General features: G+C 47.8%; 9 protein-coding genes across 9 annotated transcripts; 5 read left to right on the top strand and 4 right to left on the bottom strand.

The window, feature by feature from the left end:
* Positions 1 to 1639: 1639 nt before the first annotated feature.
* GIQ15_03295 (chitinase) lies at positions 1640 to 2662 on the bottom strand (the record flags this gene model as incomplete). Its single annotated transcript, XM_033550712.1, has 2 exons — positions 1640 to 2379; positions 2455 to 2662. 2 exons carry the CDS (start codon positions 2660 to 2662, stop codon positions 1640 to 1642), a joined length of 948 nt encoding a protein of 315 aa, XP_033407873.1.
* A 1577-nt stretch (positions 2663 to 4239) lies between these two features.
* GIQ15_03294 (mRNA 3'-end-processing protein yth1) lies at positions 4240 to 4995 on the top strand (the record flags this gene model as incomplete). The annotated part of the gene is made up of 1 exon (XM_033550711.1): positions 4240 to 4995. The coding sequence occupies one exon, from the start codon at positions 4240 to 4242 to the stop codon at positions 4993 to 4995; it is 756 nt and encodes a 251-aa protein (XP_033407872.1).
* Positions 4996 to 6026: 1031 nt separating this feature from the next.
* GIQ15_03293 (recessive suppressor of secretory defect) lies at positions 6027 to 8257 on the top strand (the record flags this gene model as incomplete). The annotated part of the gene is made up of 3 exons (XM_033550710.1): positions 6027 to 6231; positions 6297 to 8014; positions 8081 to 8257. 3 exons carry the CDS (start codon positions 6027 to 6029, stop codon positions 8255 to 8257), a joined length of 2100 nt encoding a protein of 699 aa, XP_033407871.1.
* Positions 8258 to 8704: 447 nt separating this feature from the next.
* GIQ15_03292 (folylpolyglutamate synthase) lies at positions 8705 to 10421 on the top strand (the record flags this gene model as incomplete). Its single annotated transcript, XM_033550709.1, has 3 exons — positions 8705 to 8722; positions 8777 to 8908; positions 9018 to 10421. 3 exons carry the CDS (start codon positions 8705 to 8707, stop codon positions 10419 to 10421), a joined length of 1554 nt encoding a protein of 517 aa, XP_033407870.1.
* Positions 10422 to 11006: 585 nt separating this feature from the next.
* On the top strand, positions 11007 to 15433 carry GIQ15_03291 (uncharacterized protein; the record flags this gene model as incomplete). The annotated part of the gene is made up of 7 exons (XM_033550708.1): positions 11007 to 11590; positions 11660 to 12440; positions 12505 to 12685; positions 12962 to 13104; positions 13161 to 13224; positions 13269 to 13343; positions 13461 to 15433. 7 exons carry the CDS (start codon positions 11007 to 11009, stop codon positions 15431 to 15433), a joined length of 3801 nt encoding a protein of 1266 aa, XP_033407869.1.
* A 248-nt stretch (positions 15434 to 15681) lies between these two features.
* Positions 15682 to 17867, bottom strand: GIQ15_03290 (uncharacterized protein; the record flags this gene model as incomplete). Its single annotated transcript, XM_033550707.1, has 3 exons — positions 15682 to 17288; positions 17337 to 17491; positions 17575 to 17867. The coding sequence occupies 3 exons, from the start codon at positions 17865 to 17867 to the stop codon at positions 15682 to 15684; spliced, it is 2055 nt and encodes a 684-aa protein (XP_033407868.1).
* A 430-nt stretch (positions 17868 to 18297) lies between these two features.
* On the top strand, positions 18298 to 19793 carry GIQ15_03289 (uncharacterized protein; the record flags this gene model as incomplete). The annotated part of the gene is made up of 5 exons (XM_033550706.1): positions 18298 to 18404; positions 18459 to 18532; positions 18593 to 18793; positions 18849 to 19643; positions 19729 to 19793. 5 exons carry the CDS (start codon positions 18298 to 18300, stop codon positions 19791 to 19793), a joined length of 1242 nt encoding a protein of 413 aa, XP_033407867.1.
* A 635-nt stretch (positions 19794 to 20428) lies between these two features.
* GIQ15_03288 (elongation factor G 1) lies at positions 20429 to 22865 on the bottom strand (the record flags this gene model as incomplete). The annotated part of the gene is made up of 4 exons (XM_033550705.1): positions 20429 to 20480; positions 20550 to 22576; positions 22636 to 22744; positions 22816 to 22865. The coding sequence occupies 4 exons, from the start codon at positions 22863 to 22865 to the stop codon at positions 20429 to 20431; spliced, it is 2238 nt and encodes a 745-aa protein (XP_033407866.1).
* A 1908-nt stretch (positions 22866 to 24773) lies between these two features.
* Positions 24774 to 26603, bottom strand: GIQ15_03287 (threonine dehydratase; the record flags this gene model as incomplete). Its single annotated transcript, XM_033550704.1, has 3 exons — positions 24774 to 26074; positions 26130 to 26346; positions 26415 to 26603. The coding sequence occupies 3 exons, from the start codon at positions 26601 to 26603 to the stop codon at positions 24774 to 24776; spliced, it is 1707 nt and encodes a 568-aa protein (XP_033407865.1).
* Positions 26604 to 26841: the final 238 nt, after the last annotated feature.

Below are 26841 nucleotides of genomic sequence, written 5' to 3'. Positions count from 1 at the left end.
CTCAACATGAAAAGAACGGCCGAGCATCTCCACTCTTTTGATTTTGATATCACATGACAAACGTTTTAATAAAATATCTTGGAACAGCCTGCATGTTCTTGGAAGAAACCTTGGAGGTAGGAACAACTTGACAACATGTAGCCATCTCGGCGTCTTCTTCTCGAAGGAAATATATCCAATATGACATAGTGACATGGCCATTTGTGAAGCGCCTAGGCTGGTGCTGCGTACAATCTGAGACATGCCTGTTTTGATATACCCTGAGTTGACCTTGCATATCTATGGGGAAGACAACGGGGGTCATGGCGAGGATGTCCATGGCCTCTCCACATGAATTATGAGAATCTCTCCCGATCTAGTGGTGCCCCTAGTCGTTTTCTTCTGTCAATATGGAGGCCTTTTGCCGAAGTCACCGACATGTTACTCCCAGGATTGAAAAAAGATATTAACGAAGGTTGTGAGCAGATTTCACCACTTTATACCATAATGCGGGTTAATATAGCAGATATAAATGGAGAAGAGTATTAACGGGTCCATGACGATGGGTTTGTCACCGCTTTCCAGAATCTCGATAACGAAAACGGCGCCATCAAGTGGTGGCCTTGTGGCAGGATCACCACTGGCACTTGGAGAGCTCGCCATGAAGCTCGATTTGCCGAACTTAATGGCGATGGTAGAGCAGTGTATCTTCAAGTTCACCTGGATGGCCTGTAAGTGCATGGCATGATGTCCTTTCCTGAATGAAGGATTCTAAGCATGGAGAAGTTGAGTAGATCGAGCATGATCTATGACTGCCAGTATCTCCGGAAGGACAAAGGCAATTGTCAATTCGCAGATATCAACATGCATGGGAAGCCATGCCACCTTGTTGTTAGCCACCTCGGCAGCGGAGCAGTGCAGCTCTGGAAAAGCCTCAGCGGGTAGTAGGTATGTCTATATTCTCTCTCATGATTACTATGTTCAGAGAATAGCTTCTAGAATGTGACGATGGCTGACACGTAGATCGAAACGCAGGGATAACATACCAATATTGCTAAAGTCAAGTGGTGGGAACCAGGAGAGATTGCGTTGCGGCTACGGCGGTCAGTGTACGCTATCAAAGACGGTCGGAATACTTTGTGTTTGTCGACCTAAATGGAGGTGGCCAGAGTGAATATGCATATATCGGCCTGGATACTTGGGGTATAAGTGCCCCGGAGAACGGTTGATTTTGCGTTAGGTTACTCGTGTTATATATAGGGGGTCGGCGTGTTGCAGGGAGTAGTCGCATGATAATAACAGACGCCCTTACCGACTCTTAGTCTGCTATTGCGCTAGGATTGTGTCGTCTACCGAGAGCATGGTTTACCAACCACTGAAGGAGATGGACGATACGGGCTCGAACCTGCAGGAGAGCGCCGACTCCACCCAGAAGCGGACGTTTGAGAGGATCCGGTGCCATTAGCTAGTTCTAATCGACTAGAGGTATGTAGAACATTAGGGCTCAATACTAATCATGCAACTAGAAGAAGAAAATATTATGCATTTTTATTGTTAAAAAGGCAGAAAGCACCATCCGATGCATGAGTTGACGATAACAATACCCTTGACACCAGCGTGCTAACAAAACAGGAAAAGCAAAAGGAGAACGGACAAAAGATCAAAGGTCATGCATGGTGTTATACCCTGTTGCAATAAGGCTTCTTGCCGCAGTGGTGGAATCTGCAGCGATATGCCAATAAAATAACCCTGCCAGGCCCATTTGCTTTACAAACTGTGCCTTTAGCTTAACGCTCTGCGGCGAGTCATATGATATAAACCCTGCGTTCTGCTCGTTGTCGACGCAGAATGCTGCGTTGCCAACTTCAGTATCGTGCTGTTCTATCGAACCCGATACAGGGAGATCGCAGTAGTCAAATACTACTTCCTTTTCGTTCACACCACCACCGTCGTCGTTAGGTTTAGAAGCGTCCAGGCCCCCTGCTTCATCTGGCTGGAGACATGAATACTGTCCAACGCTATTTGTACCAGGGAACCCACGGCCGTAGACCGGTACGCCCATTAATATCTTATGCGAAGGTACGCCCTGTGCGAGCAGATATGCGATGGCCGAGTTGCATGATAGGTGAGCGGCATCGTTATGTGGTTGTTCGGGTGTGAAGAGCTGAGATTGGTGACCACACTGAGGTACCCAGGGGCCAGAGAAGTCGTATGTCATTATATTTATTACGTCAAGGTAATATTGTGCGAGGGTCAGGTTGATGTGTTGTAAGGCCCACTGGCCGGCTGGAAGTGCGGAAGAGAGGATATATTGGGGCGAGGGTAGTTGGTCTCGAAGTGCAGAGAGCAAAGATATGTAATTTGCCCCCTGTTGAGCGTCGGTTGGGTGTTCCCAATCGACTATAACATTGGTTCATTGATGGTCAGTTCCAATCTAACATTTCAACAGGTGATGTACGCGTGGAAGAATCATACTGTCAAGTCCATCGAGATTGAATTTATCCACCAGGCCCTTTGCAGTCTCCACGAAGTTTGCCGTTAATATTGGGTCAGCTGCAACTCCTGCGAAATTCTCACTCCCCGCCCCTCCTCCTCCGATGGAGAGAATTATCTTGAGCTGCGGATATTGACGTTTCGACTGTGTGAACGCCCTTATACATCCTTTGGCGCCGTCCACCGGCATCTGTTCATCTGCCCACTCATCACTAAGCTGCTGCCGAGTCAGTACCTTTGTCGATATCGTATCCACGAGAGGGGGGGCAAACAGACATATACTGTACCATCTGGCTTGACCCTGCATTAACCCCAACGACATATAAATCTCATGTCAGTTTCTGTCTCGTCTATCAATTACTTCGTCCGCGATACCCGAAATCCCAAGCACAACGTAACAATATCCAGGTACGCGGGGGCCGAGCCGAACGGCCCATAAATGCGGGGGACGGAAGATCTCACCAAGCAAATGCATAAAAAACATGCGACACATAGCCGAGCTTCAGCGAAGAGGGAGGTTTATCCTTATATATCCTCCAATTGGGATAGTAGACGGCGTTTGAATATATCGGAATCTGGCTTAGGGACTGCTCGATACAGCTGATGGGTGCGGCGCCTATCTGGGCCGGGTGCTGGTCCATATTATCTCCCGAGAACCACGACGACGGTCTACATGGAAACATCTTGCTCATAACAGGCACGACAGGCGAGACTAGCAAAACAGTCGAGAGTTGTTCTTGTTTAGAAAGGGGAGAAATAACGACGGAGGAAAACATGCAGGGTTTCCAGCTGGGACGCCCTTTCTGGCAAGTGGACACGAGACCAAAAAAAAAAAAAGAATGCTAGAGATGAAAATAATAGGGCCTCTTATGCGTTAACGAACCTGCAGGGAAGCAGGAGCGGGAGCGGACGGGTTAAATATAATTAACCATCCCTCCAGACCGTAAAAAAATAAAAATGGAACCATGGTATGTATCGAAGAAGAAAGGTTGCATAAAATGAAAAAAGGGGGATGACGCCCTCGAGTTCCCTGTAATTAGCTATTGCGCAATCCTGTTGACATTCTCATCAAGGCCGTCTTGCAAGGCATGTTAATAGACGTCTTTATCCCGGATCATGGGTGACGTCCTATACAGACCGGGTCGGCTGATGTGGTGTAGAGCAAGGTGTATAAACTTGGGGTAACATCAGTGCGAGCGGGCCGTATTATTCGGGAAAAACAAACTATCAAACTGTCATTCCTGCGCTTCGCTCTTCTTTTTTGCAAACTGGCAGCAGAGAGAGAGAGAGACAGCAAGGGTGTTCGGGGCCCCTCGTATTCACGCAAGCCATGCAGGAAAGCCAATCTAGACACAACGATGACGAGCTCCAGGCTGTCCGGCTCGACCAGAACATCGCGTGCGCCATCTCCCTTAACTTTTCGACCTGTTTCCTTGCTTATTTCTCTGCTTCGTTTCTTCTTCTTAGCCCCTTTTCGTCCTTCTTCCACCTTTTGGCGACGTTTTGATAAGATAAAATCACGTGATCACTTACATAATACATACATTTCTTCCCTTAACAACCTTGGAAGAAACTAAAGAGTTCAAGGAGCTCTGCAAGGCACACTGGCGACGGGACAGAGACAGCAGGAAGACAGACAGGAGACAGGAGATCCGGGGCCCAGGCTCCTCGGCGTGCGAGACACACGTTTCATCTATATTTACGCTTCCTAAATTCCGATAAAAGGAGAACACCAAGCCGCGTCAACGCTGTCGTCGTCCTGTCACCATGGCCGAAGTCCAGAGAATCGCAGATCGGATAGTCTCCCCCGATACGCCTCGAGACCCCAATTTCACCAAGTTCGCCTTCTCAGACTTCGTCGCCAAATCCTTCAGCTTCGCGCTCGCTTCCGATGTGCCGGTCTGCAAGGCCTACCGCGAAGGCCACTGCCCGCTTGGCCCGCTATGCGCAGAACGTCACCCGACCCCGTCTCGCATATCAACCTCTTCCTCACCCGCCATCGCACCCTCCTCAACACATGGGAGCTTAGTGTGCAAACATTACCTCAAGGGACTGTGCAAAAAGGGGTTGAAATGTGAATACCTACACGAATATAACCTACGCCGCATGCCGGAATGTCAGTCCTTCTCTCGCAACGGATTCTGTCCTAATGGAGACGACTGTCTATATCAGCATGTTTCCGGAGACGCGAAGCTGCCACAGTGCGAACATTATGACCAAGGGTTCTGTCCGTTGGGTCCTATCTGCGCCAAACGACATGTGAGGAGGAACCTGTGTCGGTTCTACCTGGCCGGGTTCTGTCCTGCAGGAAAGAGTTGTACGGATGGTGCTCATCCACGCTGGGCAGAGAACTTACCTAAACCGACTGTTAGGGTGGAAAAGACGCAGGAGGAGATCGAGAGTGAGAGGGCCAGAATTAGGGAAGAGCAGGAGCGTGAAGAAGAGAGGGAGAGAGAGTGGAGGAGAGAGAACCGTGGTCGGGACGGCAGGTTCCCTCGAGGACGATATCGGGGGAAGAGATGATTGTCTCGTCTGCTTCTTGCGCAACACTCCCAGATTTATCATCATACATACCCCTTGTGGTGGTGTCTGGCCTGTACTCTATTTCCTTTTATATCTTTTGCATGCCTGGCGTTACGGTGCCTTGTATGGCAGGTCATTTTATGGCAGCGATAGGATGGGAAAATCGGTTTCAAATGATATCTAGACATCTGCGTCTATTAGTCTTTCCTTAATTTTTCTACAGAGAAAAAGAATATACTACTTCAATTGCTTCACTCATACCATCTAACTAGCAGCTTAAGCTATTCATAGCGTAAATATCCTGCCCCTCTAATTTCCTCTGGCATAGATTCTCTTAGAACCTGGGCGAGGAGCTATCTATATAGCATGATATGGCTATGGAGAAGGTTGGAAGTTTAAACAGAGTATAGAGGGTAAACTACCAGGCCTAACGACCGTTAGAATGAATATTGATTGTTTATTATAGTGATATCGTGGTGTTTCTCTAAAATATATATAGTACATATATAGATAATATGTACTCGCTTATGAGGAACAACACCTCGAGATTTGCACTAGAGTATTCATGAGCTGGAAATATGTAATGTCCAATTTCATATTGATAGCAATTTCTATACTCTATAACTAGCGAACGATTAATCGAGGGGCTGTAACGGGGTTGTAACGGGTATATCATTAGGTATTTTGGCAAAGATATCATTCCTCAACACGTCAATACAAGAAAAAGAGCAACATATATCACACTCCTCTTCATCCAAGGCTTATCAAGCGGCAATCGCCTATAGCCCTACGTGGTGTGGTGAAGTGTGGTGGGATAAAAAAGGTGCCTAGAAAAAAGTTCGCTCCACGTCATTCAGCTTGTCTTCCTAGCGTCTTCCAGCCTCCTGCCTTGCCAAAGATAACAACATTCGATAGCAAGGGAGTACTTCTTGGTTATACACAGCAACAAAAGCGCCCATAGACCATGTTCTGATATCGCGATACCTATTATTACATTACACCAGTTTAGCCAGCATATCCCGACTCCAAAGATGTCATCGAATCTCCCTTTCCGTGACATCAACCTCCACGCTTCGCCGCGTTGCTATGCATTTAGATCTGCATCTTCCTCTTCGGCTCCTAGCTTGGTTATCGAACGGCCCACGGGCGAGTTGAAGCTTGAAAATGCCTCCGCACATGGCGCGAAACGGATCTCTAGCATTGCTGGAATATTGGGCATTGTCAAATTGAAGCTTGGTGCGGATACCTGTGCTCCCCTTTATTTTTCTGATTTATAGGGGCATTAAGGCTAATTGTTGTAGACAAATATATTATCGTTATCTCGAAGGCGAGGCCCATGGGAAGATTGAGAGGCCATATGGTATACAAAGTCGTTACGACCGAATTCCTCCCTCTCCGCGAGACGCCGCTCCACGACCCAGACGAGGATGCCTACCTGGCCCTACTCAAGCGAATGCTAGCCACTGGGCCGATGTACTTCTCCTACTCGATAGATATTACCAACAGTTTCCAGCGCCAGTCGCAGAGCGATCCTTCGCAACCTCTCTGGAAACGAGCAGACGATCGATTTTTTTGGAACCGATTCATCCAGACGGACCTGATAGATTTCAGCTCGGGGTTGTCGGAAAACACAGGGATTAGAAATGGACAATCATCAGACGTCGATCCGTATATATTACCTGTTATGTTCGGGATGATGCGTATAACGCCTGCCAAAATTAAATCTACGCCGTTTACTTTTGCTCTCATAACTCGCCGCTCGAGGTTCAGGGCAGGAACCAGGTATTTTTCCCGCGGGATTGATGAGCAGGGAAACGTCTCTAATTATAATGAGACGGAGCAGATTGCTATTTTGAATGATGCTGCTGGAGGGGTGTCTGGGTTTGGTATGGGTGACAACAAAACAGGAGAAAAGAGCCATCAAGACCTTCATGTGTTATCATTTGTCCAGACGAGAGGGAGTATTCCTGTCTTCTGGGCCGAAGTTAACAACCTTCATTATACGCCAAAACTCACCGTGCGTGGAGTGGACGCTGCAGCCTCAGCAGCCCGAATGCACTTTTCAGAGCAAATCAAGATCTACGGGGAAAATTACCTGGTGAACTTGATCAACCAAAAAGGCCGTGAGGAGAAGATGAAAAAAGCATATGAGCAGATGATGAGACTGCTAGTATCTTCTCCCACCGAAAGCAGAGAGGCCGACCAACTCACATCGGAAAAAACGCACACCTTAGAATCATCTGTCAAGCAGCAAGAAATGGATCGCCTCCATTACATATACTTTGACTTCCACAACGAGACCAAGGGCTTGCAATGGCACCGTGCAGAGCTTCTCCTGAACCGCCTTATCGACGGTCTACAACGCGGCCAATATTTTAGTGGTACCGAGTCGTTAGGCAATCCATCAGGCTCTCTGGATACCAGAATGATGCAGTCCTCCGTGGTCCGAACTAACTGCATGGATTGTTTGGACCGAACAAACGTTGTCCAGAGCATGCTCGGTCGTTGGGCGTTAACGCGACAATTCATCGATTGCGGAATCCTACAGCAAGGCGAGAAGACTGACGATGACCTGGTATTCCGAGATCTCTTCCGCAATGTGTGGGCTGATAACGCAGATGTTGTCTCCAAGTCGTATTCTGGAACCGGTGCTTTGAAGACCGACTTTACTCGTACCGGCCAACGAACAAAGGCCGGTGTTCTCCAGGATGGAAATAACTCTATAACCAGATATATCTTGAACAATTTCATGGACGGCCCAAGACAAGATGCTTTCGACCTCTTCCTCGGCACATACCTTCCGCCTACTACTGTGGCATATGTATTCGCGGACCGACGGCCACTTATCATCCAGTCTATTCCATATATCCTTGGAGCAGCTATTTTCATGATTTTGGTAGCTATGTTCACTCGACAGCTGCCTGATTCAGCTGCCTGGCCATTAAGGATCTTCCTCATCTTCTGGATCGTTGTCGCTGCCTGGTGTCTACGATTTATTCATTCCCATGGCATGCTATATGTAAGTTCCTCCAACCTGTCATTCTGTATTCGTTCTACCTTTCGCATGTGCTAATGCCGTCTCTAGGTAAATTGGCCGAAGCTCAACACCCCAGCTGCCGGAGCGGAAGGATATGCTGAAGCTCTGCGTCGGGCAGGCAGCGATAAAATCATTGGCGATTTTATACCAACCGCGAGGCATCAGCGTGGCGTGAGCAATGCACGGTTAGGTTTTATGGAGGAAGGAAAGAAGAGGATAGAATAGAAGATATCATAGACGGAGGAGAGGATTTTAGCGAGTGTGCATAGCGCAGCTCTATTTTTGTATTCACTTCTTTGCCTCATTGCTGCCCATTCGTGTCGATAACAAATGCTTCATACAAGTTGTAATATTATTTTGAAACTTGAAACCTCTTCCATCGATGTTATGCATGTATAATGTATACTCTAGTCCCCATTAGATCGGTGCTATGGACGGTCTTGTTTTGTACCTGAAAAACTGCGATAAGCCCCCGAACCTCCGATAAGAAAAGTGTAAATATCGCATTCCGATCACCAAAGGAGGGAGAACAATCGACCATGACTTTAAAAGAAGAACATATCCAGCCAGCCCTTCTCACGAATCTCAATGTTAGTCAGAAGCCATTGGTCTCCTATAGCCTTTAAAGTCTCTACTCGCTGTTTATTCCGGCCCTATCGTAACTTATCTACGATGGACCGAACCTATGGCGTAAGTCTAGCTGCCATCCACCACCCACCGACGGAGGCTGACATGACGATTTAGGGCGCCATCGCGGCATTGAATTCTCTGCAAACCAATTTTTCTATAATAAATGCTATGCGCCAGTCTGGTCGCGTCCTTAACGAACAGTCGATACCGGAAACAATAGAATGGTGCCGGAAGATAGGACACAAGGTAGGTCGCTGAAACTCGTCGCTCCTCCGAAGAATCGCCCGGCGGTCGATTAGAGAGACAAGACTGCGTTTTTTTAACCACTTTACTTACTTTTTATTTAATTGCATAGCCGTCTGACCTCGATCGATTGAATTTAATACACATCGCCGGTACCAAGGGCAAAGGCTCAACATGCGCATTTATATCCTCTATATTATCCCAATACCTTACTCCCGGAGGCGAGGAGGCCAATTCAACGTCAAAATCAACGCCGAAATTTAGGAAAATTGGACTGTACACCTCTCCTCACCTTCGGTTCGTGCGCGAACGGATACAGATTAACAATGCGCCTCTGACGGAGTCACAATTTACACAATACTTTTTCGAAGTCTGGGATCTGCTAGAAGAAGATGCTCGTTCCAAAGGCTTGGACCCGAAGGCGCCCAATATGAAACCAAACTACTTCCGATACTTGACCATTATGGCATTCCATACTTATTTGAAGGAGAATGTAGATGCAGCAATTATAGAGTGCGGTATTGGCGGGGAGTATGATACGACTAACATTCTGGTGAACCCCGTGGTCGAGGGGATAACGAGCCTGGGGATTGATCATGTGGCCATGTTAGGCTCTACGATCGAAGAGATAGCGTGGCATAAGGCAGGGATCATGAAGCCTGGGACCGTGGCCTATACTGCACAGCAGCCTGAACCCGCCATGGGTGTCCTGCAAAAGCGGGCGGAGGAGAAGAAGGCCCAATTATATGTCGCACAGGGCCACCCTGACCTCGTCCCTGGGAAAATTCGATTGGGCCTCTCTGGCGAGTTCCAAAACAAAAACGCAGAGCTGGCTGTAGCTATCTGTAGCTCATTCTTGAGAAAGATTGAGTTTCCTGATGTACCGTCATACGCCGACAAAGCCCCCCTGCCGGAGAAATTCAAAGCTGGCCTTGAGGGGGTTAAATTGGGCGGGAGATGCGAAATCCGGAAAGAGGACGATCTGGTTTGGCACATCGATGGAGGACATACGGCTGACAGCATCGAAGTCGCAGGGAAATGGTTCTCGGGGCTACCATATACACAGACAAGCACTGCAGAAGGACACCGGAAGCCCTGCATCTTGATATTCAACCAACAAACCCGAGATATCACAACATTGGCGAATACCCTCCACAAGGCACTGACTGCTGGAAACTGCACCTTCACGCACGCCATATTTTGCACCAATGTGACTTTTAAAGAGGCGGGATATCGCCCCGACCTCGTGAGCATCAACACCGACGCCTCAGACGTTGAGAAACTAAGCGTTCAGAACAAGCTTGCGGAAGTATGGCGTGGTTTGTCACCGGACACTAAGGTCGAAGTCAAGGCCACGATAGAAGAGGCCGTCGAGTCTGCACGCAGTATAGCTGCATTGGATCGCCAGGAGCACTCTTCCTCGGGCGACTCGGCCGTCAGTGTATTGGCTACCGGCAGTCTACACCTTATTGGCGGCCTACTCGAAGTTCTTGAGACAGCTACCAAGTCTAAATGAGAATGAATTCTTGTTTAACAGCATTTTTTTGGCCACTATAGCGAGTCGCATGTTCTCATTCAACTTGAAGCATGATTCCATTTAATGGGTTTTTCTTCTGCATGGTAAAGGAGGATAACGGGTCTGGAAGCACTTCTATTTAACTAGCAAGCGCCACATTTCATGTCACTAGTCCACCTGCATAGACACTAACATATCATATGGAGTTGGTCTTTAATTGTAATCTAAACGTGTGATGCAGCTTGCCCTGCACATCTTTGGTGTTTATTAATAAACAGGCAGGGATCAGTGTCCATACAATCCCATGCCCTGGAAAGAAGCCTGGGAAAACAAGCAATAACCTCCCACCATTTAGCACTGTTAAATATATGTCCATATCGCTAAGAAATTCACCCTGTATCCTATGACGGCATCCCGTTCGTGAAAACTAGAAACTCCAGGGGTCGCTGCACATGATAAAGAGTTAAGGATTTTTTATAAATAAAGCCCGCCTGCATCTCTTGCCCCTCATCCCCACCAAACGTATCAAGCTATCAAGCAACCTAGACCCTTTGGCAACAGGCTGACAATTGATACACCTGCACCATGGCGGATGAGAAAGTCACGGACTCGGCTTCTGGCCAGACGAGCGACGTCCCGGACACCGACGCGAGCAAGAATGGCAGCCCTTCCTCCAGCGGTGACAAAGGTAAAGGCAAAGCGGTCGATGCAGGAAAAGCACCCTCGAAGTCTCGTCCGACGATAGAGCTCAGTACGAAGGCAGCACAGGCGCTGATGGAGTCTAATCCCGCGTTAAAGGGTGAATTCGCGGGTCTGGATGAAGAGAAGGCAGCAGAGATGATGCGGAAAATGGACATTTCAGAGCTGTTGGCTGGGCTTGCGGTTAACCCGAAAAACCAAAAGGATATGGCTTCGTATAAGTTCTGGCAGACTCAACCGGTTATAAGATTTGACGACAAGGGTGAGATAGTGGATGGGCCGATCAAGGAGATTGATATTGAGACTGTTTCGAAGACACCAGGCCCGTTGATTGATGGGTTTGAATGGGTCACGCTGAACCTGAACGATGACAGGGAGACGCAGGAGCTGTATGAACTACTTACCGATCACTATGTGGAGGATGACAGTGCAATGTTCCGATTTAACTATTCAAAGGACTTTCTAAACTGGTTAGTATTGTGACTTCTGTTGCTACTTTCGATTCCAATCTTGAGTTAAAGCTAACGCCGCATGTAAAGGGCACTTAAGGCTCCCGGGTGGACAAGCGAGTGGCACGTCGGCGTTCGAGCTTCAAAATCCAGAAAGCTAGTCGCAGCTATATGCGGTATCCCTATCGAAATATCCGTGCGTGGGAAGAAGATAAAGTCTGTCGGAATCGATTTCCTCTGTGTACACAAGAAACTACGAGCCAAGCGACTGGCACCCGTCTTGATCAAGGAAATAACGCGACGATGCTATTTGAGGGGAGTCTTCCAAGCAGTTTACACCGTTGGCATCGTTCTACCAACGCCGATCAGCTCATGTCGGTACTACCACCGAGCGCTAGACTGGTTGAAGCTCTATGAAGTTGGATTCTCTGGTCTACCAACAGGTTCCACGAAGGCCCGGCAGGTTGCACGAAACCAATTGCCCTCGGAAACGTCCACGCCTGGCTTACGTCCAATGCAGGTCAAGGATATCAGTGCGGTCTCCAACCTCATGAATCGCTACATGGAGCGCTTTGACCTCTCGCAGACCTTTAGTGAAGAGGAGATTAAACATTTATTCATCAACGGAGAACGGACGTCGGAGACGGTCGTATACTCCTTTGTCGTTGAGGAACAAGACACCCACCAAATCACGGATTTCGTGTCATTCTATTCTCTGGAGTCATCTGTGATCCAGAATGAGAAGCACAGCAACGTCAGGGCTGCATACCTGTATTACTACGCCTCGGAAACAGCGTTTGCCGAGAAAGAAAAGGGATTGAAGGAGCGTCTGCAGCTGCTCATTAATGATGCGTTGATCATCGCGAAGAAGGTAAAATCCCAGCACTGTCAATCACGAGCACCCAGAGGAGTGTCATCTGCTAATCGGTCAATAGGAGAAATTCGACGTGTTCAACGCTCTCACCCTCCATGACAACCCGCTGTTCCTCGAGAAGCTTAAATTCGGTGCCGGAGACGGTCAACTCCATTACTACCTATTCAACTACCGAACTGCACCGATCGCAGGTGGCGTGGATAGCAACAACGAGCCTGACGAGCGCAAGAGATACGGTGTCGGTGTTGTCCTTGTTTAATAGTTTACTAGCATGCGTGATGTCATACAGACTTACTACCCCGCACAAATTAAAAAATGCCTCCTAGAGCGCATCCATAGCTCTTGATGAAACAAAACCAAGCAAAAATACAGTCAAATATCCCAACAACTTCCTCATCATATCCCTTTCTATCCGTGTCATTATAATAGTTTGCCCCTCGATCTTTTTATAGAGTGGCGTCCACGTGACAAAGAGCCTCAGGTCTAGATCGTAGGAACGCTAGTCCTAAACAGGCTAGTGAATACTGTCACGCGGTTATCACGGGACCTGGCCTCTTTCCAAGCCGAATTCCTGGACAAAGCAACAACAAGAAACAAGCGAGGCAACACTCGCGGGAGGCAAGATATCGGCCATACAAATGCCAGGGAAGGACGCCGGACGGTTCGTTTTCTCCGGGTTAAGCGAAATTCGTTATCATACCACTGCTTTGACTATAGCGTGCTGCGGAGAAACCACCTACCGACGTTAATAGCCATAACTATAGAAACGTCGATTTCGGCAGTTTTATGTTAATATTGGATATCAATATCTATTTAACTACCTAGCTTCGACTGTTTATACCACTGTCACCATGGGTGCCGGTCATTCAACCGATTCTCGAGAGCATGGAGCATCTCCCGGTAAGTTCTAGGCTGCAACTTTTGTCTATGATTTGATTTCCCCCTTCATGAACAATTATACCCCCATGAGCCATTATATTGGTTTTGCGTGAAAGACAAATATCTAATAATATTTAGAGGAGATGAGCCAAGTTTTGGCCCGTCGTTTTGCATCGAAATGCTTCACTCCCTTGGAATTAGCCCATCTGAAAGATAACTTCAACTCTCTTGCATTAAAGCAGGGAGATATCCAGTACTGGAACGAAGTAGTCCTATCCAAATTTTTGGGTATACCGGATGGTGACAGCAGGCTCGGGAACAAGGCCCTCGATGCTGGCCCGGTAATCTTTCGAATGGTCTCCTACTTAGGAGCGTTCCCTTTTCAAAACACTCTAGCCCCAAGCGTGCTTACCTTTGATGCCATGGTAAAAGTGATCGTTCTCCTGACTGAACGGTACGGCAAGGTGTTGCGTAGAGGGAGAAAGGATAGGATCAAGCTGCTGTTTGGTAGTATGGCTGATGTAGGGAGGAAAGGCGACGTTGCCAACCTGAACAATCCGCCAACTGACGAGAAACCCGGTAGCTCCCCTAGTGAGTCGAGAATTCAGTCTTACGATCCAGGATTCTCGATCGATAAGCCATCGAATGATGACGAAGGAGAACACGATGACGATGACTTGGTTCTTGCCGCCCTGGAGTCGTTAGATGCGATCGAAGTTTTTAAACATGATCAGCGCATTGATCGAACTGTCTACGAAGCTCATATTTCAGTCGACACATTCCAACGGCTGTTGATGCTGCTAGTTGTGTTATCACCATTACGAGCTGATGAGGAAACGTCGAAATATTTCTCGCAAACTAGTGAAGAATCTTTGGAATCGGCTCGCGACTGCGTGAAGAACATTATCGCTTCGTTCAATATGGGAGACAGCAAAGATGGGATTGACTTTGCGACTTTTTCAAGGGTGATATCAACTTCTCTCCCATACCTATTCGACCCTCTAACTCCGCTCTTTGAACATCTCCTTTTCAGCAAAAATCTCGACTTATCCCGAAGAAAGGATTCGGGTATATCGTCCCCTACCGATGAACAAAAGATGGTGTCGGTGCCACAGCCGGCGCCTTCAGACATCTCCATAACACTACCCGGGTCCTTCGATTCTTGCATCTTGAACTCCCAAGTGATCTCTCACCTCTCCTTCTTCCTCCCTACATCATTCCCGGCTACCAATCTTCTACAAAACGGCACTCGTTTACACGGAGTGTTCTCTTCGGATGCCCACGGCGAATCACTAACGTCCTTTTCGCATAACGTCTTAACGTGGGATGCACCTAGCATTCTGCTGCTAACAGGTGTTAAGAAGGACAACGCTGGCAACGAGGGCGAGTTAATTACTGTGGGTGCATACCTGCCGCATGCATGGAAATCATCATCGACAACATCTCCCTCTCACGCCATGCATGACTTCTCTGATCCGTCACAACTGCCGTACTTATTCCAACTAAGCCCCGAGCATGTCGTCATGCATGGCTCCCCATCTATCAACTCTCTTAAATCTAACATGCCCGTGGTATCGTTTTCAACCAAATACGGCATAGCTATTGGCTGCAAAATGCCTCCACCAAGTCGAAAATCGCTAAGCGGCGATTCAATCCTCCCTACGCCAGCAGGCGGCGGCAGTATCTTGATCGATCCAGCTCTAGAAAATGCTGAATTCGTTATATCCAACGGCTTAAGTCATGGTGAGGGCGTGTTCTTACCTCCTGGAATCACTTCTTCGTCCCCGTCTCGGTCCTTGTCATCGTCAGCTTCTGCCGCGGCAAGTGAAACGATAAATATATCAATTTATAATATCGAGGTATGGGGAATTTTTCACACGATGCCGGCCTCAGGCCCTTCGACTTCAAGGCACAGCCGTACGTCCACTGCGAACGGGGAGATACCTGATGCTATCGCGCGTCAGCAGGCTCATTGGAATTTCGAGGCTCGTGAAGCTGAAAGACGACGAGAGATTCATTTGAATGTTGGCGGCGGTGACTCTGAGGAGCAAACTGGAAGAGCGTTGTTGGAGATGGCGGGAATTATAGGAGATTCATCACGAATGCGATGAGAGTAGGACTCGTAAGCTTGGTGTTTTAATGATATCCAGGGTTTGGGCTAGGGGTAGTTATGTGATCCACGTCGACATGATAATAATGATTAAATGTTCAGAGTGCAATTAATTCTTCATAAGAAATGCTTTCCAACCTCGCATTATGTCTTTCTAAATGATGCTAATTGACCAGATGCCCACGCTTCCCAAGTATCCAAAAAATGCAGAATGCGATGCGACAAGAACCCGATACGGAGAAGAATGAATCACGATCTTAATGGTACAAGGCTGCATGGAGAGTCATAATAGTCCTTCAGCTCTTCTTCAACTACCTCATCGCCACCACCTCCTCTATCCTCATTTTGCGGAGTAGCGGCCCCCGATTCAGTCTCTGTCCCTTTAACTCTAGGAGTGGCCCGAATTGAGCCGCCAGCTTTGCCTGGCTCGTCCCCTGCAATGGCACCACGACCACGTCGCTGTTCTCGCGGGAGTCGTAGAGCCAGATATTCGATATCAGCCCGCTCAATCCTATCCATGACATTGTTCATATAATCTCGAACCTCCCCTGGAGATTTTACGACGCGGCCTAGGGGTTCCAATGTCCTAGGGTTATTAGCATGTAGCCGAAGCGTGACCGGTTGATAATATTCTTTGACTTTAGGCTTAGCCCCTTTGGAAGGCGAGGAAGGCTCAGTGGTATCTTGGGGGTCTGCCGCTTTTGGGTCTTCTGCGGCTGGGACACCTGAGTTATTCATATCCTTATTGGTGTCTGGCTGCGGAACTGGGGTCTGGGAAGGGGTTTCGCCCGGAGTAGGCGTCGCAGGGGCCTGAAGTAATTTGGCTTTTTTACCCTTTACCTTTCCAGCGGGTGCTTTTTTATCTGTTTCTGTAGATGACCCGGGTGGATCAATTCGTTTAATTGCTAAAAAGGATGCAATTACAGTGGTATTCCCAGGGAAGTAGTCCAATATCATATTCTCTGGAAACAGGTACCTGTCCCCAGTAGGGCCATGATTTGCACCAGCAGGCAGAATAAACTCAAATACAACCCCCTTTATGTCCATTCTCGGCGCCTGGGGGACAGGAGGCGGGTACTGTGGGCGAAAGCAACCGTTTTGAGCTGGTGGGAGCTTCTGGGAGTTCTTAGCTTTAATCGGGGCTATACCCTGTGGGGGATGAGGATATGGTGACCCGGACGGGTGTGGATGTTGATTTGGCGGATGATATGTTGTAGGCCCGGGGGTCACCGCTGGACTGCGTGATGCAATCGGCGTATGGACTCGATTCTGTACTCCGCCAGCGGGAACAGGGGTAGCAGCCATCTGCGCTAACGGCTCTGTTTTCACCGGTGGCGGATGTGGCTGTGAATCTTTCGGGTTTCTGCTAGCAATAATTGCATTTATTTCGTCGATATGTGCTTGGAACGCCCGAAGCTGTTCTTGATCGGCCTGACTGTCCGCGACTATCCTCATCAACGCCCTTAAATCAGGGTTTGTGGCCGCCCTATTTGCCAGAAGCTGGATAACTGGGTCGGCACTGGGTTTCCCAGGCGGCGGAGGATTTGGAGGTTTTTGAGGAGTATTGCGGGCTTGAGGATGAACTGGTGGAGGTTGATGAACCGGCGCAGGCGGTGGTACATTGCTGCTAGGAGGTGGGGGTTGTGGTTGCTGCTGTGGTGGTAATTGTTGTTGGCGGGGAGCTTGGGGGTGGAGAGGCGCAATATTAGGCGGTTTACTCGGAGTAGATTGGTTTGGATGCTGCCGAGGGTGATATTCATGAAACGAGCTGGAGCTATTTGGCGGCGTATACTGTACTTGAACCATGGGTTTCTGTTGTGTTTGTTGACTGGGCGGCTGAGAGTGTGGCCGTCGGACTGTATATAGCATTATATCAAAATAGTGAGGTTCAATCACCATCGTACAAGGCCCCAGCTTGGTCATCGAGTCCTTTGGGGGGTTCTGGAATGTGGGTTGAGGTTGATTCTTCTTCTTTGACGGCTTGGTCCAGTATTTCTCGAACAGGCAATCGTGAAGCCATTTTGACCTAGATCGATGAAGTGCAGCTGCAACAGCACCACTAGACACCATAATATATTAGCGCAACACTTTCTTACTGAGATATCTCCTCCAAGATGCCTCTATATCGGGGAGCAAGCTCACCTCTCGGCGTAGGTCTGGTATTCGGACAGAGAGCTTTGTGTCTGCGGTTTGGGGAGGGTTGGGAGCGGTTGACTATCTGATATCTTGGTAGGAAGCGTATCTTCAGCTGGAGGCTCGATCGGAAGTGATGGCGCAGGTGTTTCAGCGGCTTTCTTCGACGGAGTTGCAGATGGCCGCCGCTGCTCATGTCGCTGTAGGCGTTTCGGAGACGGAGTGACGTCTGCTTCTGCGAGCCTCTTCTTGGGCGGGCGCCCGCCGCGATTCCTGCCAGGTAGTTTTCGCTTCTCTACCATGCTGGCGATTGAACAGTCGAAAGCCGACCTTGTTGTAAAGCAGAGAAAAAGCCCTATCGCGAAAGTTGATGCGCGCAAAAAGAAGCCAAGACGCGAAGTTGAACTTATCCAAAATTCCCGATAGCGCGGAACTTCCCTGTGATATTTATACGACTTCAGCCTAGGTAACTATATCTTTCATTATTTCTTCACTTTCAATATTCACTGCCACTTATTCTTTATTTAACAAGTGCTCGAGATAATATCTTGGTATGCTTGACATGTCCATGGTATAACCATAACCTGGAACTTCGCGATACCAATATCAGAAGTAAAGCCTGCCCTCGGTTTCTTCGTTCTTGTTTTCGGGATATATGTGAGTATACTGTTATATTTTAGACATAATGTTGAGGGATATCGACTAATAATCTGTTATAGCCCATCCTGGTCGATGGAGCTTGCTCCCATCTTTAAGAAGGCCTACTGGCTCCTGGCCGCTTGCGGTCTCGTATATGTCCTGGCCGTGTTGTCCTTGACATATCCAACGGTCCAGAGAGGGTAATTATCCCAGTCAAGAGCATCGGAGTATGGCTTTATTAACACTGCCTCTAGGGTGCTATACTCCAATGGGATTAATCCTTCAAAGTGTCATGACCTGAACAACGTCGAATGCTTTGGATTCTTGAGTACGGCTACCGCTATATCCTGAATCTCATTCTACCTGCAATTTATTAACTAGGCCATAGAATCCCAGGTGCAGCCATTCAACCTTGTTACGCCTGATAATGAGACGCTCTATTCATGGCACATTATTCCTCCGCATCTCTACAGGGACTATGAGAATCTTCTCCTGCAGAATCCCCCGTCCGGACTAGCGGAAGACGTTACCAAGACGGCAGCTTTCCAGCTGCTGGCTAAGGACCCAAATGCACGAGTAGTGCTGAACCGTATGTAACCCGTTGGACTGAAGATGGTATGGCTACGGTGCTAACAACTACGCAGTTCACGGCAATGCCGCTGATATTGGAACCGGTTATCGCCCCAAGGTTTACCAAAACTTCCTCTCCACGTCCACTCCAGATCGGCCCGTCCATGTCATTGCATTTGACTATAGAGGATTTGGGAAATCCACAGGCAAGCCCACCGAGGAAGGCCTCATTACAGATGCCCTGACTGCGGTCAACTATCTAACCTCCCCTCCTCTTTCAATTTCAACCGGAAGAATCATCGTTGCAGGCCAAAGTCTTGGTACAGCAGTCGCAAGTGCTTTGGCTGAGCGATACACTTTTGGAAATCCGTCGTCAGGCTTATCTACGGAAACGGCCAAAGAGCCGTTTGCAGGTATCATCCTCATGGCACCATTCACCAACATACCGCAACTCTTACATACTTACTCCATCCTGGGATTCATTCCACCAATTCTTTCCCCATTGCTTCAATACCCCCAGCGGAAGAAGTATATACTTGATAAAATTCTTGACAGATGGGACACGGCAGCTAGACTTGCAGCTCTAACAGGCATTGCTCCAAGAGAGCACAGCAATACTGAACACAGCCATGAGTCACAGTCTTTCGACCTGACAATTATCCACGCTGCAAACGACCGTGACATTCCATGGCGCGAGGGAAAGAGTGTATGGGATGCAGCAACCGGTGGGCCAAATGCCGCTGACTTGGGGGTTCTCACACACAACCATACATCAGAAGATGGAGTCATCCAATCCTATGTTTGGGAGCGAAACGATGGTCCAGGAAAAGCTTTGAAGAGAGTTCGGTGGGAACGGGTTAGATATGGAGGTATGATGCTCTCGATTTTTATTCAAATACATTGCCACCTTTCCAGGATTTGCAACTGATCTAACGACTTTCTTCTACTGAATAGGCCACAATGAAATTGGAACTCTCAATAGCGTTGCGGTTGCGGTTTTGAGGCTCCTCGACAAATAGACATAATCTCAGCATCATATTACTTTATGTCTAGAATGTAATGTCATAGAAAGGACGGGCTTTAGAATTTTATTCTATGATTTAACCATTATAACTTCGGAATCTCAAGTCTAGTCATCGATGTGCGTCATATACTAGAGAGGAGAAAATTTTATTATACATTTGTTCACCCCAAGGCCGTGCCATGCATTCTGCCGTTAAACCAGTCGGATATACCCACACAAAGTAAACAAAATAGCTGCCTCATAACGGAACAGAGAAGGGAAATTATACAGTCTAGGTTACATGGAGAAGGTAGTTCCATGATCAAATGTATAGGAAAGTGGATGTTTAGTAAAACAGCAGAAGCGCGAAGACATTAAAGGGGGAATTCTAATAAACAGGCTCATCCTTTGCTCCTCCCAAAAATCTTTCTAGAATACAATAGTGCGAAAAGAATGAATCCAAGTAGTCGAATGCCAGGGGGAGTGACGTAGATTATATACGACGGAGAATGTGTAGATGGTGAGTATGCTGAGTATACTCGTTCATGGTGAAGCGGATCTTGGCGTAAGTGTTTTGAGTCCGGCGTTAGATAGACGGCATTATGCTAGCGACATGTCATGGGTGGGCAGCATTAGATGATGAATGGTGTTTTACTTGTGTCGTGCGGCCTGTGCCTTTTCATATTCGGCAATGAGCTCTTTCCTATAGTTGTAAAAAGGTGTGGTTAATAAACTGGATCCCTTACTTCGGTGTTGACAGGGGCAAACTTACTGTAGAAGAACAGGGGCCTTCTCGTAGTGGCTGAATTCCATAGTAAATTCACCCTTACCCTGGGTGGCAGCTCGCAAGTTACTGCTGAAGCCAAACATACCGTTCAAACTGCAATCAGCAAACATGGTAAATTCATCCACACCCGTTTCAGTATCGTTGATGACGGCATTGCGTTTATTCAGAAGGCCAATAATATCACCCTGGCATTCAGATGGGGCGGTTATGACAGTCTTCATGACAGGCTCAAGAATGTAGGGCTCAGCCTCCTTGAACGCCTTCCTGAATGCTTGCTGTGTTGCGATCTTGAAAGCCATTTCAGAGGAATCAGTCATATGCGTGGCACCGTCGTTGACTATCATCTCTGTTCCGAGAACTTTGTGGCCGATCAGAGGGCCCTTCTCACAGGACAGATTGAAACCCTTCTCACAAGCAAACAAGAATTTCTCCGAGATACTACCACCAACAACCTGTTGCTCGAAGTGATTGACCTCCAACTTTCCGGACGGTCCTAACCAACCAACCACACGGGCGAAGTCACCAGGACCTCCAGTCTGTTTCTTCAACGTATGGTCAAAATCGACTCGCTTTCCGAGGCATTCACGGTATGCAACTCTAGGTTTACCAGTCGTGCAGTCCACGCGGTATTCACGGCGCATACGCTCCACGTAAATATCGAGATGCAATTCACCCATTCCAGAGATAATAGTTTCTTCACTCTCCTTATCAAAGTGAACACGGAATGTGGGGTCTTCTCGCTGGAAACGATTAATAGCCTTAGAGAAGTTGATGAGGTCTTTCGAGTTCTTAGGTTTGATGGATAAAGAAATGACAGGCTCGGGAACGAACATGGAAGTCATAGTATATCCTAGCTTCCCATCGGTAAAGGTATCGCCAGAGGAGCAATCGACACCGAACACAGCGCAAATTTCACCAGGACCAATCTCCGTGACTTCTTCCATCTCGTTGGAATGCATGCGTACAATTCGTGGGACCTTAATTTTCTTGTTGTTTTTCACATTGAACATGTTCATACTCTTTCGGAGAGTTCCTTGGTAGACTCGAATGTATGTAAGTTGTCCAAAGTTACTCTCTTCAAGTTTGAAAGCGAGACCAACAAACGGAAGGTCAGCATAAGGAACAAGTTTCACGAATGCTTCCTTTCGGTTTTGATCAAGAGCCAGGTTGGGAACTTCAGCAGGATTTGGGAGATAGTCACAGACACCATCAAGCATGGGCTGGACGGATTTATCGGCCAATGCAGATCCCATGAATACTGGCGTGAATTTCAGAGCAATTGTAGCTCGGCGAATAGCAGCCTTGATCTGCTCTTGGGTTGGCTCCTTCTCATCCAAGAATATCTCTGCAATCTCGTCATCAACGTCGGCGAGGGTCTCAATTAGCTTGACTCGTCGTTCCTCGACAAGATCACGAAGGTGTTCTGGGATATCGTCCGATTCGACAATAACTTCACCATTGGAGCCTTCGTTGTAAATAGCCTTCCTCCTGATCAAATCAACAACGCCCTTAAACTCGTTTTCTGATCCAATCGGGACTTGCACCGCAGCAGCGTGGATCTTCAGCTTCTGGTTGATCTGGTCCACGGCTTTGAAAGGGTTTGCTCCCATGCGGTCCATCTTATTAATGAAGGAAATTCTGGGGACATTGTATCGTCTCATTTGTCGATCGACGGTCATGGTCTGGGACTGGACTCCGGATACAGCACACAAAATCAGAACGGCACCGTCGAGGACACGAAGGGCTCTTTCGACCTCAATTGTGAAATCAATGTGGCCAGGAGTGTCAATCAAGTTGATATGGTAGGTTTCCTCTTTCCCGTCTTCTTTCTTGACCCAGTCACAGAATGTCGCGGCAGATTGAATTGTAATACCCTTTTCACGTTCCAGGTCCATAGAGTCCATCTTCGCTCCTACAGAATCGCGGCCGCGCACCTCATGGATAGCTTTAATACGTCCTGTGTAGAATAAAACTCTCTCCGTGGAAGTAGTTTTTCCGCTGTCGATATGGGCCTAAAGGAATAAGTTGAGTGAGCAGCCTGTCTGGTTAAAAGTGGACCGTATACACTAACAGCAATTCCAATATTTCGCATTTTGGACATATGCTTCCACTCATTTGGGTTCATGCTCTCTACAACTGTGGCTTCGGTGAGCTCCTCCGGGTTTGCGGCCTTTTGGAGGCTAAAATTGAAGAGAATATAAGCAATTGACCTCATAAATGCCTAGCTGCGAAGGTAGAGATAGATACTTACATCTCCGCAGCAGTCGATAGAGACCTCCGGGGCTCCCATCGTACGCTCATCGGTAATCGGGGTGCGGCGATGCTGCCGGAGATGGATGGAGCGTTGAAGAGACATCGATGGGCAAAGGGAGTAGTGGACTGCAATCGAATTGACGAACGCGATAGGTTTGTAAATGCGTGGACTGGCCGCCGCATCAAAGTATGTGCCCTCATGGTTATCCACTGTCGATGTTCTTGAACCAATTGCTTTCTGTTCAAGTCTTCAGTCTTTCTCCAAGCTGCGTTCAGATCGAGCTTCAACTAGAACTTTTTTTGCCAAGACCTACAAGAAAGTATGTCCAAATCACGTGGCTTATTGTTCCTGATTATGTAATCGATATCAGATGCGTGGAAGCTCTACGGAGTATATTAACACTGTCCATAGCCTTAAGCTTGCTAGATGGGATAGTCGATTGCCGATATTTGGAGTCTAGTAAGAACGTTTCGGTGGCTGGAGGTGAATCTGGGAAGTGTATGCTGTGGTTTCGTTATCAGGAAAGGATATATGCCTTGCAGAGAGAACGTAAGAAGAACGAGAAGTAAAACGAGTCTGTCGTAGGTGCGTCCCTAGGGAATTCAATCCATATTTGTTTTTGGCTTCAGTATCCATGCTTTCATGAATTTGGTAGGGTAAAATCGTAATATTATACACATGTAAGAAGTGGAAAGCTCTAGGGCGACGGTCTATACCACACCATCAAATTGCAAAACTTCTCATAGAATCCCAAGTATATATGACCGATACAAATACATCCAATACAATGGTAGCGTCGATTATTTTCCTTGTCTCTGCTTGTGCTTCGGGTTCTTCGAGCTAGATTGGTTGTTAGTAAACGGCGGAATGCAACGCTTGAGGTGATATGAGACTTACCAAATAATATACACGCGATTCTTCCGTCGAACGGGCTAGAAGAAATAATCAAGAGCATGTCAGTGTCCGCATTTTTTATAACAGCGTGTCCCGCGGTGAAGTTTGTGGATGGCTATCTCCAAACCGGAGTGCCGAATCACCAACGTACCTTGCAACCGTCACATAATCTCTTAACTGATGACCTAGTCTTCATTCCTCGGCTTTGTCCAATTCCCGACATCGAATTAAAGGCCTTCACACTTCGTGAACACAGGTTCTTCAAGCCAGTCGATAGTGTCTCAGAGGTATTCCATAGCGTCCGGGTTGAAAGGGTTGCTCCGCAGGCCTGCGAAAAGGATCGCGAGAAAACTGTTCGACATATCCTCCGGGGTAAGACTGATGTGAATTGGGAGAGCGGGAGTTTAGAAGGCACAGCGAGGAGAGATCGGAGCCCGGACATGGTGCCTGATTTAGGAGGGCGAGTAGCGCGGTGTGTGCGAGTTATGCCGTCAGGTCACCAGCCTGTAAATAAGGAGACGTTATAGACGCCGATAAAAGAGCGAGAGGGGAGTGTTTGGTTCGTTGGGTGTGTCAATTGATATTGCTTCAAGTTCCTTCAATTGTTAACCGTCTGCATTTCGTGAAGCTGCTCAGATTTCGATGTCTTGGCGATTCGGATATTTGTTTCACCGAGTTCCGTCTTCCCGGCCAAATTTACATGCTCACAACGATAATATTGGCTACTCTCTACGTTAAGACCTTGGGATATCCCCTTGAGAAGATATTGGGGAGCCCCGTTAATACTAAAGGCCGATTAAAAGGCTCATGTTGACATCTTATAGTAGGAATCAGATACGGAAAGGATTAAGGCGGGAACGAGGTCTCCATTACTTACCCTCTAAGACTAAAACACCAGAAACAACGGACACCCAGTGAAGAATAGTATATGACCCAAAGTCCTAACCACCAGCTATGCCCGTCCAGGAATGCAATCAAGAAATTTAAGCACCCAACATAGCCCAATCATCACTCATGATATGTTTTTCAAAAATTTTGTGGAAAATGGTTATCACCCTGATCTATTGTCTGAGAAACATCTTGTACACCGGAGAATCCGTGCACTCCGTGACTGGATAACCCAGGTCGTCTAGGAAGGCTCCTAGCGATTCTCTCTCGTCGGGCGGACATTGGATACCAGCCAGAACCTTCGCCACATCTCCGCCATAATTGCGATAGTGGAAGAGTGTTATGTTTTGATTAGGACGAAGTGTGGTTAGGAATTTTTCCAAGGCGCCTGGGCGTTCAGGGAATTCAAACATGAAGAGCCGCTCATCAGGAGTATTCGTCCGGCCACCAACAAGATACCTAAGATGTGTCTTTGCAAGCTCATCATCACTCAAATCCGATGACTCCATGCCTCCCTTTCGAAGTTGGGCACTCAAAGCCTGTAGATCATGAGCATCTGATGAAGTAGAAAGTGAGATACCCATGAAGATGTCAGCGGAATCTTTCCCAGAGTACCTATAGTTGAACTCCGTTACCGAGTGCGGCATAACGATTTCTATCAGCTTTGCAAAGGCGCCAGGCTTCTCGGGGATCATGACACGTAGAAGGGCCTCTTTCTTTTCTCCTAGACCAGCGCGTTCGGCAACAAATCGAAGTCTGTCAAAGTTCATGTTTGCCCCTGATGCAACGGCGATTAACTCCCTGTTGGGGTTTTTAGACGGGTACTTTGATATGTATTTCTTTAGACCTGCCAGCGCCAAAGCTCCAGCTGGTTCCACAACCGACCTCGTGTCTTCGAATATATCTTTAATTGCGGCACAGGTCTCGTCGGTCGACACCTCAATGACTTCGTCCACGACCTCCCGGCAAAGTCGGAAAGTTTCTTTACCTACTGCTCGCACGGCAGCACCATCGGCAAAAAGGCCAACTTCATTTAATGTGATGCGACTTCCGGATTTTAGCGACTGTGCCATAGCATTGGCGTCACCAGCTTCGACTCCAATCACTTTAACGTGGGGCGCAATGCGCTTGATGTAGGTGCCGACGCCGGCAATCAGACCGCCTCCTCCAACACAGCAAAACACAGCTTCTAGATTTTGTAAGTTTGCTTGCCTCAGTAACTCCATGCCGCATGTGCCCTGTCCGGCAATAACGTAAGGGTCATCGAATGGTGGAATGTTAGTGAGATGATGGAGCTTCTCAAGTCTATGTGCTTCCTCCTTTGAAGCATCAAAATCTTGTCCGTGAAGTATAACGGTTCCACCCAACCTCGAGACATTCTTATGCTTTATCGCCGGTGTGCCTGATGGCATCACAATGGTCGCCGGGATCTTTAATTGGCGAGCTGAGTAGGCAACGCCTTGGGCATGGTTTCCTAGTTGCACCGAATTAGCACTACAGTATGACAGCCATCGGGACACGGAACTTACCGGCGGAGCAGGCAATAACCCCTTTCCACCGCTTCTCTCCCTGGAGATGAGCCATCTTATTGTAAGCTCCCCGAAGCTTGAAGCTAAATACAGGAAGGAGATCCTCCCTCTTCAGCATGATCTTGCATTCTAGCCGATTGCTGAGGTTGACGGCATGTGTGAGAGGTGTTTCTTGAATCACATCGTATACTCGAGAAGTCAGGATAAGACGGATGTACTGCGCCAATTAATTAGCAACGGAAACAGATCAATCAACTAGGACGAGTAAGTAGGTGTCAACAATACATCTGGGTATCCGTTTGGAAGTAGGAATCCCTCAGGGATATCCCATTCTGGAGGGCAGCCATCGGTCTTGGATGGAGGTGAGGGGGTTGCGGTGTACTCGGTCAACGAGAGACTGTTTAGTCGCGGGGGAGTCGTAGCACCGTTTGGAAGTGAGTCGGCCATCGTATCTTGTGCAAGCGACCCTACCATCTAATGTTTATATTAATTGATCAAACGGAAGAAAGAGATGTAAGCTCGTTAACTCTTGTCCCTGGCAAGGATGTGACTCCTGCCAAATCGCCGATCCCATGATGCAATTTTCTAAGTTTTTTTTATTTTCTTTCGCCGGAACCCTCACGCTTAGCCCTAACTACCCGATTGGGCCAGTCGTGACGAACCTCTCGAGATGCCGGTATATAGCATGGCCCTGATATGATACTCGTGCTTC

The sequence above is a fragment of the Arthroderma uncinatum genome (genome assembly GCF_011692745.1).
Source record: "Arthroderma uncinatum strain CBS 119779 chromosome Unknown scaffold2, whole genome shotgun sequence".
Classification (NCBI taxonomy): domain Eukaryota; kingdom Fungi; phylum Ascomycota; class Eurotiomycetes; order Onygenales; family Arthrodermataceae; genus Arthroderma; species Arthroderma uncinatum.
This window is presented reverse-complemented; position numbering and strand designations above follow the sequence as displayed.